The 16,074-nt window shown below is 45.6% G+C and overlaps 1 protein-coding gene across 1 annotated transcript in view; it reads right to left on the reverse strand.

The window, feature by feature from the left end:
* Position 1: 1 nt before the first annotated feature.
* Positions 2 to 16,074, reverse strand: part of UBE2H (ubiquitin-conjugating enzyme E2H) — a gene marked incomplete at its 5' end in the record, with an annotated part of 24,208 nt that continues 8,135 nt past the window's right edge. Inside the window, 4 exons of the mRNA XM_010284307.1 lie at positions 2 to 886; positions 6,915 to 7,043; positions 11,418 to 11,470; positions 12,165 to 12,204. Of these exons, the coding sequence (XP_010282609.1) occupies positions 762 to 886; positions 6,915 to 7,043; positions 11,418 to 11,470; positions 12,165 to 12,204 (347 nt within the window). The remainder of the gene's footprint in view (positions 887 to 6,914; positions 7,044 to 11,417; positions 11,471 to 12,164; positions 12,205 to 16,074) is intronic.

Here is a 16,074-nt window from a genome sequence, read left to right on the forward strand (position 1 = left end):
TTTTTTTTTTTTTTTCCTCCCAAAAAGGGAACAGCTCGTAATCCAGACCAAGAAAGTGAGTAACATCCAGATGAAGGCTTTCAAAAGTCCCAAAAGCAAATAGATCAGTGGTTGTCAGTCCCTACAGTTCAGAAGGGCAGGCAGGAGTCCACATATAAAAATGGACTTAAAATCCAAGTCAAAATTTTTAAGCTTCAATGCTCTGAATAGCTCCATGCATTTGTATTGTTTGTTTTTATTTTACTTTTCCTTTTTAAATGTGACTCCACGTAAGATACGATCAGCAAGGTTGACCTGAAGGAGCACCTTTTATTCCACTGTCTGATCTACACGGTTAGTATATTATCCCCCAGATTTTATACTTTGAGAAAACGCTGTTCCACGTTAGCATCCAAGGTGGTGTCTTTGGAAACATCGATAAGAAAGCAAACATCTTTGCTAACTCCCTACCTACCAGGGCAGCTGTTTTAGCTGACAGTTCAGTAGCACACAAGTTGACTTGGCCAAATGGAATTTGAATGCATGCATTCGGGCTGCATATTGCTACCAAAATGGAATGTGGGAATATGCTATGCACCTCGGGTTCGAGAAATGACCAAGAAAATCAAGATCTAAAGGGTGATATATATATCTCAATGCTATTATTCATAAAAACCTTGTTTAGTAATAAAAAAAATTGCTTTGTTTAAATATGAATATTATAGTCTGCTTCTCATGGTTAGGAAATTAGAGTCTCTCTGAAAAGCAGGTTGCCTCTTCTACTACAATTCCATATCCTGAGCCTCATCTTCCGAGAAGTCGGACATGGAGCTCTCAGACGAGCTGTCCCCGGTGCCTTCTTCCTGTTCTTTTAGTGCTTCTTCTGTTGCATATTTCTGAATGTATTCTGTATGCGACAGAAAAGAAAAGACGTATAAGCAGCATATATTCAACAGTCAGAGGATGGGTGAACTATGACTAACGGCTGGTTGGGTCACATCCCGTTTGATAAGTCATACAGATTACTGTATTTCTCAGACCAAAGGCAGCATTGTCCAACAACGTGTGAAAACAGCTGATGGAGACCTCAGACACATGCGAGACCCTTGAAAACAAGTACGAACCCAAGGCTCCTACGTCAGCATCATGCACACTCGTACCTGGAAATGACCCAAGTCCTCCCCGGTATGGTGTATCTCTCTTAATAGGGCAGGATTTGGCTTACTGTCAAAATAGGAGCTACCGTGGTGACCTCGAGAACAAGCCTAAAAAGCCATAAAGATACCACTATAAAGCCTGACTTTATGAAGCCCTGAGACTTTGAACCCTTAGCACAGAACAACCATCACTGAAGCCAAGCAGAGTGCCACACTAAACTTCCAGACTAAACTTTGCATAACCAAATTTTAAAGAAGGATGGACAGAGAAAGCAGAGCTGAAGACTACTGCAGGAATAGCTGCATTTTTATTATTTTTTTTTTAATAAAAAGCAAAAGCTCCCTCCCCAAGCCCTAAGACAAACAGGGGTCTGTCCCAGGCTCTGTTGTCAAAGCACAACTCTTGCAACCTGCTTCACATCAGACAGCAGCCATAGGATTAGCTGAGAAGGACCCAGCGGGGAGCCCTCTGCGGGGAGGACGGCCACCGCGCTGCAGGTCACCGACCGAAACCACGTCTCACAGCGGGGTCCAAATCACACTGGCTCTAGGCACCCAGATCAACACCTTGAACTTCAGCCAGAACAAGCAGGAAAACTGGTTTACTGGGATTCCTGCAGGCAAGTAAAGTAACCGCTGCGAACCGTGGCTTGTGTGGCTTCCACGGTCATCTCTGTGGAGAGGGACAGGGCAAAAAGGCAACATGAAGTGGATCAGGTAAGTCAGATCGAGTCTGGCAACCACCTTCCTTCCTTCACGGCTGCAGGAGGCTCCCGCAGCGTCCCCTCCGAGATCCGAGGAGGGGCTGGCGTCCCCAGCAGGCAGGCTGCCTTGAGCAGAGAAAGCCTATTCCTTACACGCATGCAGGTGTGCAGAATGCAGCAGGGGTGAAAGCTTGGCACAAAACTGGGCTAAAGAAGGGGTGCTCAGTCTCAAGTTCAAGTCTTCCTCTTATTTATCTCCTCTTTTCCAACCTCATGCTGGCAAAGCGGCCTCACAGTATGAAGTGATGTACCCTCAGTATCCCGACAGCACAGCCTCCACACCGCGGGTCAGGCGCTTCGGGGAGGAGAGGGGTGGTGTGCTCACGCTGCCCTTGGGGGATTTCAGCTGTGAACTCGTTACCTTTCCAGATACGAAGGTACTAAAATACAACAAAGCCTCCTCCAAACAGCAGTATTAAAAGATTGAGAGGGAATACCACCATCCTTTTGTGCTCAAAGACGAGCCCCTGCACAGGAATGTGAATGTCACGTCCCAGTCCCAGCCCGGCAGCTGTCCCAACTGTATGTTCTTTAATTCCTCCCAGGGAATGAGGTCCACAAGGAGCATCTCTCCTCCAGGAGCACAGATCACTGCTTTTTATTCCATACCGTATCAGTATGTGGATGCACTGACAAAGCTGCAAGGGGACCCATCTAATGCCAGATAACCAAGAGCTACCACATAGGTTTTAAAGACACTGCTTTGCAGAGCCGGGCTGTTCTTAAAAGCCGCCCCTCCTTCCCTCTGCACTTCCATCCTTCAGCCTATTCAAACAGAAAATACCCTGCATCATTATGGTTTTTTTCCACATGTCTGGAGCTGACATAAGGACACAGAGCCCAGACATGTCACTCTGGGTTCGGGAGTGTAGTATGGACAGAGAAACCCGAAGCCAACAACACTTCATGGAGGAGTTCCCAGGATGGAGCAGCTGGTGACCTTGGCAGACCGGCTCCACGCTGGAAAAGCTGTGAGAGCTGGCTGGAAGGTGCCTCTGAACCCAGTGAGCTTCAGCTTCGCCATCTAATGACGCACGCAGCTTCAGTCTAACTGTTTAACGTACATTATTAACCTGCTCACTCAGATGACAGAAGCAGCTGTTCAAGTCTGTTTTACAAGAACTTGTTAAGAACCGATAAAGTAGTGAAGGCAGCTATGTAAACACCGGGAAGCACGGAGCGCTCAAGGTCTCAGATCGCCCTCAGACTGCTTGCAGCCCATGTAGCGTCAACAGAAAAGCACCTTTGTGCTCCATGCAGGAGGATGGAGCTCCAGCAGGTCCTGGCCGCTGAGAACTCCCCTCCTGGAAGGTGCTTGACACTGTCATCGTGGAGCCTAGGCCTGATCAGGTCTCCTGCCAAGAGATGGACACTGCAAAGGGAGAAGAATGGGTGCGACAGACCTAATGGTTTAAAGATGAGAGGGACTAACTGAAGGAGGGACCCAAAAAAGCAGCATGTCTTCAGAGAATTTACACAGGAAGGTGGGCAGGCAATAGATGACAAGCAGAGCTAGGGAGATGGGTTGCTGACATGACATATCCTTGGAGCAGCTACTCCCTTCCCATAGCTTTCCAAGAATTCATCTCCCTCTGGAAAAGGGATGCTTACCCAGAGAAGTTGTTATTCCTTGCACAACCCAGCAAAGGGAACCCAGGTTCCTTTGCTGTAAGACTTTGAATGTCTTTGGATGACAAAGGCAACCCCTTACTGGGCACCTTAAGAAATACATTTCCTCTACGCTTTCTCCAAACCCACCTAAACAACTGCTGCAGCTGCCTCAAGAGGCCCCAAACACAGCAGCCACGAGCCAGTGACCATGGCAGGAAAGCTACCAAGCCTCCAGGCTGGGTTCTTCTAAAGGTTTAATCTGGGAAAGGTCAAACTTCCAGGGAGCTTCTGTGCTGAATGTGGTATTGAACTTGGATCTTTGGTCTCTTAAAGGAATAAAATGGCAACATCTAAATAATACTGACCAACAGTCTTCCACAGAAGCCTGTTCACATCAAGAAGGGAAAACCTTGATGCTACCAGGGAAACACCACTTTGATTTATCTGTTTTGAAACCCTGGAGCAACAAGAACAAGCTGTGGTTGCGCCCCGGAGCTGGTACGTGCCTGTGAGCCATACTGGTCTTTCAAAGGACTCTACTGAAACTTCAGAGCTGACACATGGAATAGGAGAACTGCTCCCAGAGATGTCCTCTGCTCCCAGCAAACACTCAGCCTGCCCCCTCAGTACCCTTCAGCTGCTGTTACTCGCCATCACCAGCCTCCCAAAAGAAGTTTTCATATTAGATCTACCAAAGAGAAGGAAAAGCAGCATGCACGGGAGTTAAGCACCAATTCCCAGCAGCTCAACACAAGCAAATGTTGAGCCATTTTTGCATATCTGAAGCCCATCCTCTGGTGTCCTGCCAGGGATCAGGCAAGCCATCTTGCCAAGGACTGTCAGGGAGATCTTAAAGGAGCACGTGGCTCTGTGTCCATGAACTACTCTAACCAAAAGCCCTAATGCTAAGAATCACACTTTCCAGCTGCATACCAGTAATACTAATGGACATTTACAAGTTTCACAATAAATCCTTACTGGTTTGGGTCTCATACCAAGAATCACAGGAACTACAAATCTTGGGCCACATCTCTAAGCCTACGCCCATCTCTTCTCTACCACTATGTGAAACAACTGTTCTATGCGCTCGTAACTAAAAAATGAAGAAAAGCAGCAATGCATTATTTATTTGCACTACTGAGTTTCCCAGAGCAGAGAAGCTGCTACAATCCATTGCATCAATTTTAACATGTCCAAGGCTATTTTTAAAAATGTTACAATATGAGGAATGACAGTGTTTAGCTCTATCTTATACTTGTCACGCAAGCCTGGAAACAGACAGCAGAGGCAGGACTCTTGGGTATATGGAACATGAGACATGTTGCAAGCACTTAAAACTCCTTCCAGATCATCTTCACATCCTGTACCTGGCTGTCAGGATGGAAACAAGGGAGCAGACTATCCCATTTAGCCTCCCTGAGGGATGTCCTCAGATCTTCCTTGAGGCACCTGCTGTTGGTACTTCAAATAAGCATCAGATTATTTGCTTTTTTTCCCAGGGTGTATTTTTTTTGTCCCTGTTTCACTAAAGCATAGAGGACACACACACTGTCCTCTGTGTTGGCCTCAGAGATTTTATCTAGCAAACCATTTTGCCTGGAAGCTTGCTCATGTGAATAAAAGGGCAATGGACTTCAGGATATCGAGCAGGCCAGATCTGCAGGGTAGTTCTTACGATCCTGTCATGCAGCTGTCAGAGGAGTCAAGCAAAGTGGGCTGAATAACTCAGTATTTAAATCACAGCTTTGCTTGGCCTCATTTGTAGTTCCGCCCTCAAACAAAAATTGCAGCTGATGAAGAGTCATTTCACATCAGAACAAAGTGACTCGAGGTTTAACCACTCCGGAGTGACGTTGCAGAGCTGGTGGAAGGACTCCACCACCAAATCCCATGTCTTTCTGGGATACCTCTGCTCTCTGAACAAGAGCTAGCTTTCACAATGCTCCATTAGGAAAGCTGCTATCCTGCCGGCAAGGCGATTAGATCGTGCCACTCATGGTGGCTCTCCTTGTTGAACAGGCCCTGCAAACCTTTCTGGCAGGGCTCCCATAGACAAACAAGTCTTACGGTTATTCAGTAACCAAAAGAGAAAAAAAAAATAATCAGGTGGTCATGGGCTCTTAAAAACTCAGTTGAAGACCAAATCTGGGCCAAAGGCTGCAAATTTGCCACCACTGGATTAAATGCTGATTGTGTTCACTGGATCAAGGGAGAGATAGAGCCCATGGCTTTGCCATATGCTTGTCACATCAGGGAATGGTGCCCTGCTCCTGTCTGCATGCAGCTGATTCTAGGGAAGGCAGAGCACAAACTTAAAGCACAATTATTATTTTTTATCTTATTTCTTATATTTGCAAAACTAATTCCATTTTTATCTCACATACTAGCTTGCTAGTCCTCCTATTGCCAGTCTTATCCAAAGTATTTGAGTCTCCTTACTAGAAGCCTTTCCTGATCCCAAGGAAGTACTTGAGGAAGTGACTATTCCTCAGCCTTGTGTAACATGGGCCTTCCAACCTTTCCAAGAGCAGACACCCCAGCACCCTCACTGGCTCTGCCAGTGCTCACCCACCCTCACTAGCCAGTTAATACTTACCCTGGGCTCCCCCAGCCACGTTACATGCCTGTGACCACATCCTGCTCACACTGATCACAGGACAAATCATTCCCTTCCTCTCTGAAGGCACCTTTGACATGTCAAAGCTCATAACCCCATTTGGTCCTCTAGATTAAACTCCAATTCTTTCAATCTCTTAAGACACATCTTCAAGACGATCTGCCCTTTTAAGACCCTTCGAGACATTACTAACTGGTCTGCAGCTTTCAGACATAGCAATCCCTGAACTGGGCACAGCACTGGTAAGCCTCGGCTTAACTAGGAAGTAGCAAGGAAAGATTACTTGGCATTTACTGAAAATTCCTGCTCTGTCACAGCACAAAAGTACTTTCCACAACAGCATCACCAGTTCCTTGACTGCTGCTCTCAGATCACTTTCCACAGAACTGCTAACAAGCCACTTTCTGTCCACTAATTGTGCAACTGGATGCTCCCATTTCAGTTTAGCACTTTTCCTTGTCCCTTCTGCGGTTGCACACCTTTTCTTCTGAACGGTTTCTCTGATCTCTCAAAATCGTGTTGAATCCTAACCCAGTTTGCTTATGGCCTTCCCTGCTTTAGGGTCTGCTAATTGATTTAAAACCCCTGCCCCACACGCTGCATACACCACAGCAGCAGTTCATCCACCCCTTACTTCAGACTACCCCAATTTAAAATGGATGGGGCCCCTGTAACGGGAAGGAATGGGCACTGACACACAAACGTGCAGCAAAGACAGTCCTCATTCCCCCAGGGTGGAATCACAGTAGCACCACTCATTCCCCAATATGTTATTTACGCCCTTACCTTTAATTTTCTGTTTGTACTCTTCTGGTCGGTGGAGGTACATGGCTGCAGCGTCACCATTTAGAGGATCTATAGGGTTAGGATAGGCCAGCAGCTGGGGCAGGAACGATTCAAATATATTGGTAAGATCTGCAAGTGAAAGACACAGTTGTTCATGTCCAGAGACCCAGAATAAGTCTGATTAATCATCCCGCAAGCACTGACACTGAAACAGCAGCAAAAAGCTTCAAGGGTAAATCACAGAATCATTAAGGTTGGAAAGGAATGTACTGAAAACTTGGGCACAAGTTAAAATGAAGGGAACTGCATCGGGGAAAGTGCATACATGGCTGATAAAAGAGCTGCTGCAGCTCCTCAGCTAACTGCACAAACTACTTGACATCCCAACAATGTAGATAAAGGTATCTGTGGGTAAAGCAAAGAAGAGGAAGGACACAATTGTGTTGTTTCCCATTGAGGCTCAGGCCTTGCTTAAAAAAAAAGGAAAAAAGAAAAAATCAAACAGCGCTGTGCTTCACCCCTCACTGAATTCTTCTCCTACTTCTGCCTTCTATTACTGTCTCTAAATGTCTTATGCTCCATGACTAAATTGATGTATCTCAAGCACAAAGCATCTTCCAGAGTGCTTTAGATAATTGTGTTAATAGAAAGAGCAACCAACAAGGCCCTCCTCCAACTCAAAACAACCCGCAGAATGTGAAGAGCTCCCATTAACACCTTGGTGCCAGTTGGCATCTGTCACTAAATAATCCACAACAGGAAACATACTTCTGGTGGAGATGAGTAATTGTGGATACACAAAACCCTCTTCCCACATCCCTAAGACGACAAGTACCACACTTCAGCAGTGAGGGTGTTCAAGAACAAGCCCTGCGTCATCATTTCTCCTCAGGGGCTTCAGAAGGACCAGGCGCACCCACGCAGAGCAGAGATTAAACCCCCAGTGCAGGGCTGTGTGCCAGGTTTCCCTTTAGCCACCCCAGAGCTGCCGATACAGACAGACAGGCTTTCATTATGTGGGGTTTTCTGTTGGGTTTTGTTTCTGAACGTTCTACACATCTTTTATCAGGACCCCCCCCTTTCCTCCCTATTTAAAGGGAGCGTCTCTTTCCTGGTGGCAGAGAAATCCTGCCCGTGGATGAGCATCGCCAGTCCCCTCTAGCGCGGATCGAAGTGGAGCTGTCAGAAGGGAAGCCCAACGCTCCCTAGGATCCACCACGAGAGCAGTTAACCATCTCAACCTGCCTCTTACAGGAACAAGGCTGTGTGACTATTCCCGAGCCCAGCCATCACCAAGCCTCATGGAGCACTAAATTCAACTAGATCTGATGGAGGGCAGGGACATCAGAGCCCTTAACTTTCTACAAAATTCATCAAAATGGATGGGCAGGTGGAGGGATATCTCCAAGCGCTCTCCCTGTGCAAACAGTTACCCTGGCTCTGGGCTGCAGCCACAGAAACCCAGGCTCTAACTCCATCGCAGCGAAGATACGGCCTCAGAGGAGCTGCGCAGTAGATCCGGGCAGATCATTGCCACCGCCCGGCGTTACCACCTCTGCAAATCTACCAACGGGCATGCTTTCAGAATGTGCTTTCAGATCTTGCTCAAGAGGATCAAAGGAGACTCGAGTTTTTGTCAGTTCTTCCCTCCTGCATCAACACGTCTGGGACATGCAGACACTACGCTATGACTACTTCAGTCGCCCATTCAGCACAAATCCTGCTGAGCAGGAGGAAAGGCCATGGCTTTATGTACTCAGGAGTGTAGAGTTCATTATAGCTGATACTCCATCACCAAACTGCAAAAAGTAATGACATCGATTGCTATGGATAGCGATTGGCTGGCGTCTGCTATACAGGGACACCACTAAGAAATTATGTGGTTTTACCCTAAAATCTCTTTCTACTATAGCAGCTGTTGCCCTTTCCAATAGTGGCAGAGGACAGCGACAAAGCCCTTTACAGCACTCATGGTACCCTGACCAAGTTTGCCGTGGCTGGCACACTGAGCAGCCAGGTGCCACCAGCTGCTTCTAGGATAAGTACAACAGCAACTGGAAGAAGGATCCTAATCCCAAAAAGGACCACAAAAACATAGTGAGAATGCTCTGTAAGAATACTTTTTACCATGGTAGTGGCTTGTCCTTGGTAAACCAATTAATCCTTCTAGGGATTGCATTCAGACGCTATCAGCAAGAAGTTGGGTCAAGTCTCTCCATGGAGCAGGCTTAGATCAAATATTTCTTTGTGGCTGTTAGACAACTCAACTCTCATGTAGGCGGAGCAAGCACAGCCCTGGAAGGCCACTGTGGCTCACAAAGACACTGCAAGGACTTTTCTTTTTTGCTTTAAGAGACCTCAGTAATTTCCCCCTTCTTTCAAACCTCCAAAAGTGGCATTGGTTTAACTAGTTGAACGTGCATGGGAAGTCTAACCACAGCGCTAAGGACTTGATACTTCATTAGGGAAGGAGAGGGAATTTAGCCACAAGGTTCTCATGAATTTATTGGTAGCTATTCTGGGTCTCTTCCACCTTAGTTGCTTCTTGAATTATCTGACCCATTTCCTCTGCCAGCGCAGGAGGGCTCTGGTTTAAAGGGGTGACACTCCAAACAACACAGCTGTGCTGAGAGGCACCAGGGCATATTGTTTCCCCCTTTTCATTGCACGTTCAGAAGTGGGCCACCTCCTAACTTCAGACAAGGAGGCAAAGCCCTGGAAGAGGTGATGGAAGTCACAAACACTAGAGTGCCCACAAGTGAAGGGGCAGAACGAATGCAGTCACCCCAGCGTCCTCCCTGCAGCTCGAAGGCATCCTGCAGCAAGGCAAGGGATGTTTGCAGCAAGATGACTGTCAAGCGATGCACCTTCTAAGGCCAAACTTCTAAGTTTCACCAGTTACTGTGGAAGATGCTCTGTACAGAATACACACCTGATGCCTTCAAGCTGCCTTACACCTATCCCTGACATCACAAGGAAAAATGCAGAAGATCTTTGCACATTTGCGGATATTAATACATTGCAAACATAGTAAATACTGCAGTTGTTTTTTCTACCTTTATGAGCAACAGCGATGACAAAAATACAGCAGCACTCATTAGGAAACCTCTCACAGAAAACCCTCCTATGAAATTGTTCGGAAATAGCGCAGAAACCCCACTGTGACCGTCTGCGAGAACATGCTGCAGAACAGGGAGACTACCCATGCACAGCTTCCAAAGCACAGCCCAGACTGCCAGAGCACAAAACCAGCCCCACAGTTACACTGGAGTGATTTTCTTTTGCCCAGCCATCCCCACAACCTGCAGGTGGCATTTAAGGGCTGGAACAGCAGCACATGCTGCACTGTGGGTGATTCTGCTGCCGACTGAACCGTGCAGGTTCATCCCCAGAGAGGGCTTGGTTTGCTAACACTGCTTTCCTTCCTCCGCCTCGCATCCGGTCCTCCCAAGACACAAGAGCATCCTCTTCCTCCATTAGCACCACCACCTGGATCATGGCTAAGCTGATCCTTCACAACAGAACCATGTGAAGTGTATGCAACTACTACGTGAGGACTTCAGGCATTCTGATGAGGAGTAAAGTTCAACAAGCTGCTATAACGATTTCCCACCCAGGATTCACCAAATCTGGTATTTCCTTACAAATTGTGCTTGTGAGGAAGGTGAAGTAGCTTGTCTGTCTAGCAACTGCTTCAAAGCTTTAACTTACATAGGTAAAATCAGTTTTTCATCGAAGAACGTGAAGGATTTGATGTGCACGTTCCCCTGAATACTCTTCTACACAGGACAACTGGAACATCTGAAGAAGTTCACATTTTAAAAAAAGCAGACAACCTAGACTAGATACTCAACTGTATTCCTTTTAGCAATTTCAGCTTTCCCTAAATGCTATTTTAATGGGTCTTCAGGTATCAGCTAACCTTTTTAGAGCTCTAAAAAGGGCAGTGATAACCAGACACAGTCTAATGGAAAACCCAAAACATTCCGCAGCAAGTAGTGCGGTCATCAGATGCACTACCACCTCCTAGCTTGCAATGAAATGATGCTGCCATGACAAACAGGAACGGTTTCTGGTGCCATCTTCTGTAGAAGTGGGATCATAGCCTTGTGTACAAGGAATACCAGATCGAATGCACATACAAAATGTGGATGGGGTAGCTGGAACAGTGTTTCACCTTAGATACAGTCACTCCTCTCTTTCAATGCTGAATCATGACGGGGTGCTATTGTGCAGTTACCAGACACTGCCAAGCAATGAAATGAGCGATTTTTTCTAAGGTTTATGGAATATTTTCATCTCTCTGGCATAAAAACAGGTTACAAAAGTATTCTCACATGAAAATCTTACTTTTCACGTCATCTTGGCTTAGTGAGGAATCTAAAACTTCAGTAAAAAGCAAAGAGTCAGCCTTAGATCATCTGTATCCAGCAAGCTGTGTTGTGTTAACACACCAAATGAGGATGGCCACGTGATCAGCTTTCGGGGAAATGCCAAACTCACCGTAGAGAGCTGTCCAAGTCTGATTGATTACATCTAGACATACAGTTCCTGACCTGAAACATATGGAAACGATGGAATTAAACACAGTCACACTCAAAAATACTCTGGGGATTTAATATAATCTACCCCCTCCCTTCCCCTGCCCTGCCTCTGCCCCACTGTTTCAGATGAGCCATGATTTACTCCTGTCTTGTGGTTAATAGAGGGGCAGCCTTTAACTGCATGAATTTTCAGACTCTGCAGAAAAGAAAGTAAATTGGAGCCATTACTGAATTAGTTGGTCCATGTGGGGCTCTGCTGGAGAGACCGAAGCACAGGTGGCTCCCCTTAACAAACCTTAGCTGAAAGAAATGTGGCAAAACATCTTATGTTTTGAAGAATTTTAGTATAGAAGTGAACTGCAGCTAAAGAGGGAGCTATGGCTTAGCCAACGCTGCTCCTTGTTTCTAGGAAGCCAGCATGATGCCAATGAGGAGGGGGACAGGCAACCTTGCATTTTCTGTAAATGAAGCATGTTGCAATACAAATACCACATCTCCAAGAGAGTCTGCAGCATGCAGTTCTCCGGTCTCGCCCCCAGCCTGACCCGCTCCTGAAAGTTAACATCTACTTCTATCAAATTCCCCACTCTGGACTGTTAGATTGATGAAAGCATCATTCAACTGATCAGCGTGTTACTGTGAAGCCAAAATACAATTACAATTAGACAAACTCCTTAGAAAAACCACACACTAGGGATTTACTTACGCTTCGTCAATGTTGGGATGGAAAATTTTATTCATGAATCCTGCAAAGAGACACACTGGTAAATAGCAGAAAACAGCCAAAGATATTACTTTTTTTTTAAACAAGAGGAGTCTGGAATTTACTGAACAGGGACTCATCTGACTAGTTTCAAAGAAAACCCAGCCTTAGCTATATATAGCTATATAACCTTTAAAATACGCAGGCAACATTCTGACTCTAGGGTCCTCGGCCATTCCCTCAAAAATCAGCAAAACCCTCTGCTTACAGTGCAACCATACCGCAAAGGATTTGTGGTTCAGTATTATCTTGAAAAGAACTGCCCATCAGCACAACCGAGCACCCACATCTGATGAAGTGGTTTTTAAAAGCTGCAAGGATTTTTTGAATAAATACTAAACACAAAACTTAAGCTCAACATTTGCTTTAAGATTAATTTTCTTTTAACGTCTCTCGACAAAGATTTTCTATGAACTTGAAGTTGCAACATTAATCTACATTTGTAAGCCATTCAGGGGCAGAGACTGCTGCAGACACAGCTAATACTTCAAGCTTTTTATCAATACAGCAGTTAATTCATCAGCTGGCACCTCTGGTCTCCTAGAAAAGAAAACAGCTCAGATACAAGGTCTAGAATGAGAAAACTCATCTTGGCTTTGTCCACATTTCAGACTTCTAGATCTGACAGTGCTTTCTTTGTTCTGACTTGCAAATTGAATTGTTAAAAAAAATCCTGTGGTTTCAAGACTTACGACATCAGGGTAGAAGATGCCTCACACTTTAAAGACTGCATCTGATAGCAGCAGCTAGAGGTAAGCAGTGTCTTCCAGCTGCCTACTTTAATCTCAAGTTCAAGACAGACGGCACCTCAAAACACTACCCCCTTCTCCCATAAATAAGAGTTTATATAACAACGATATTAAAGGAATTATAACACACCACACTTGGCACCTCAACCTGTGCAGAAGTAAAGCACACCCACCCCAAAAGCCAAGTTAAGTGTTTCAGACGATGACTGCAAGTGGACGCAGAATCCAGCTTCCAAACTCTTCCCTTTCCTTTCAGTAGGAGGAACCCAAACATCTGGGTGTGGAACACATCCCCAGCAAAGAATGGGCACGGAGCAGGGATAGAAAACTCGGGTTTCCAGTTATTTCACTGCCAAATGGCTCAAGTGTTCCTACATACTTCTGCTGGCTTGGCCGAATCGCTTGGGCTCTGCCCCAAAGGGCTCCCGCAACCCTTGTTTGTGTACCAGGTTAAGCTGCTTCCACATCTTAATGTTGATTTTTTTCAGGACTTAAAATAAAACCTTCTTTCCTCTGTTGTAGCACCATCCCGCAGCCTGTAAAGCCCTACAAACACTACCCACGTGGGAATCGCGCCTTGCTGCAACAAGCAGAAATCAACTTCAGCAAACAGCAGCTACTTCTTCTGACAAAGGTCCATGTTTAGAAAAATGGGTAAGAAATTTAGGTCTGGGACATTGACTCAATCCATTTAAAAAGCTCCTTCTGGCACCAAAACCACACAGAGCAGCCACTGTTTACCACTCAGCAAACTCCCTACCTTCACCACCTTCATCCGGCCACTCCAAGCAAGATGCTGCAGGAGCACTGATGTACCATCTCTGCCCAAACAAGGAACGATCACGATTTGAGTGACAGCATGGTTCCCATCTGGGATAAGAGCTGACATATGGATTTAACTCCCTTTCTTTCAATGTATTATGACACAAATATAATTTCGTGTTTACTTGTACTGCTCAGATTTTGCATAAATACAACGCAAGGCTGAAATGATGCCCAAAGTCAGAAAAACCTCTAGAAGAAGCAGCGGGAACTGCATAAACAACTCCATGCTAACAAGTGTCTTTCAGGAATTTGAAAGACATGATGATTTAGCTTAAAAAACTGAAACAGACTTCAAAAGGGAAGCTGTAGTTCCATGAAATATTTACGTTGTGGCAGCTCTCAAGTTTAAATCAGGTCACGGATCCATTATGCTGGCACTGGAGAGCTACAGCGAGCACGGATCCTGATTCTAAATCCTGCCTCTCTCTCGGAGGGAGGGAAAAAAAAAAAGTTAAGTTTCTGATAAAGCAGAATAGAAGAGAGGATGGGGGAAAACACCAGGTAACAAGAATAGGATGGTAATGTGTAGACCTGCTGAATTAAACACTCTTTGTTCTGGTATCTGGGGGACAGACCAGCTCTAACCCAACATAAGCACCACTCTGCCCTCATTTTGGTTGTCTGATCATCTCACCTATCTCCTAGTACCTTCTACCCCAGCCACCTGCAGCTGGTTGGGCAAAGCTGTGCTGCAAACCCATCTGTAAGCTTTTGGTCAACTCTTTGTTCACACACTGTAGCATTTAAACTGCACTCGATACCCAGGGAGAAGAGATTAGGTTGTTTGCTCAAGCAGCTCCTGGGCTAGAGATTTGTAATTCTTCTCTGTCATCTTTGCATTCATCCAGGCAAGGAACAATTCCTTCTTTCACACTGTCCTTGGTCTCAAGCTTTGCAAATGAAACAGTTGTTCTTCAAGAAAGAATACAAACATTCTCTCCTCGCACTCCTCGCTTCCTAGCTTGTTGCCACATCTTCTTGCAACTCTTCAGGGTCCTCCCAGTCTCATTCTCTGACAGACACAAACTGCTCAGGCCAAGAGCAGCTCTGTTCATATCTTTCTTTTTCCTGACCCAGAAATAAGCTCAAACTACCATCTCCTCCTTTATTTGAAATGTGAAGTCACCTGCAGTGATGAAGTGCTAACATAGCTCCAATAATACTCACTTGTTCTGCATTTTTTTAAACAAATACAAAGACAAAGCAAGCATAAAACATCCATGTAAAAAATGAAATTCCAATTTGAAGAGGAAGACAGGAGTTAAAAAAAAAAAAAACAACTCCCAAGCCAGCTTAAAGACTGGGGCAGGTTTACTGCCGTAGTTTTGAACACAGCACACCCCAATTAATACACTGCGCAGAACTCCAGGTGAGCCCTCCATGAGGAGTACCAAGGGACAGGCTCTTGATTTTGGGTTCTCACCATGGCCTGGAGCATGACACTGAAGTCACAGCCTGAACAGTCATGATCCTGTATGCTGGACTGGCTGTAAACAGTTAATTTAACATTTTAAGACAATATTCACACTGAACACTGGACAAGCCAATGCTTAGGAGGAACTGGGCAGTAGAGTGGGTGCTGTTGACCCTTTCCATACCGAGACACTGAGGTCCAGGATTGCCTTTGAATGTAAAGCAGGACCGCATAAAATCAGTATGGACAAAAAGCCTTTGAGTGATAACAGAAAAAAACCCTGTACATCCACAAAGGAATTACACAACAGAAAGGGACACATCTGTTCGGATACTGGAAGATGCTGAGACCAATATGCAGATGTTGACCTCCAGAAATGTTGGTATTTCAGCAAGAGCCCTGGAGTAATCACTCCTTGGGTTCCCGACAAAATTTTTTGAAGAAAAGCACATTTTTACATTAAAAGTCAGCTAACTGAAAGTTTGTCAATCTTTCTTGGTGCTTCAAACACAGGAACATTCATAAAGCTCCAGCAGCTCACCATGCTCACCCTTGCCAACCGTGGATGGGTCCGAAGAGTTGGGTCAAAGCAGTCATTCCAAGGATCGGGCCCTGTAGCTGGGTGATAGCCAAACACACTCTCCAGGTGAGGCAAACCGCAGCGGAGAAACAGGGAGGAATTTCAGACTTACGTTGATGTCAATGTCCTTCTTGAACAGCTCCAGACTGAAGCTCCCAGGAAATAGCTAGAAGGCACTGCCTGAACCAACACGCTGTCGTTAGCTGCTTTGCTAGCAAGTTCTCCTCCAAGAGGCAGAGCCCAAATACCTGGGTAACTTGGGGAATGACGAGGACTTCCAAGCAA

This window comes from Phaethon lepturus, unplaced genomic scaffold, assembly GCF_000687285.1.
Source record: "Phaethon lepturus isolate BGI_N335 unplaced genomic scaffold, ASM68728v1 scaffold42933, whole genome shotgun sequence".
Classification (NCBI taxonomy): Eukaryota; Metazoa; Chordata; class Aves; order Phaethontiformes; family Phaethontidae; genus Phaethon; species Phaethon lepturus.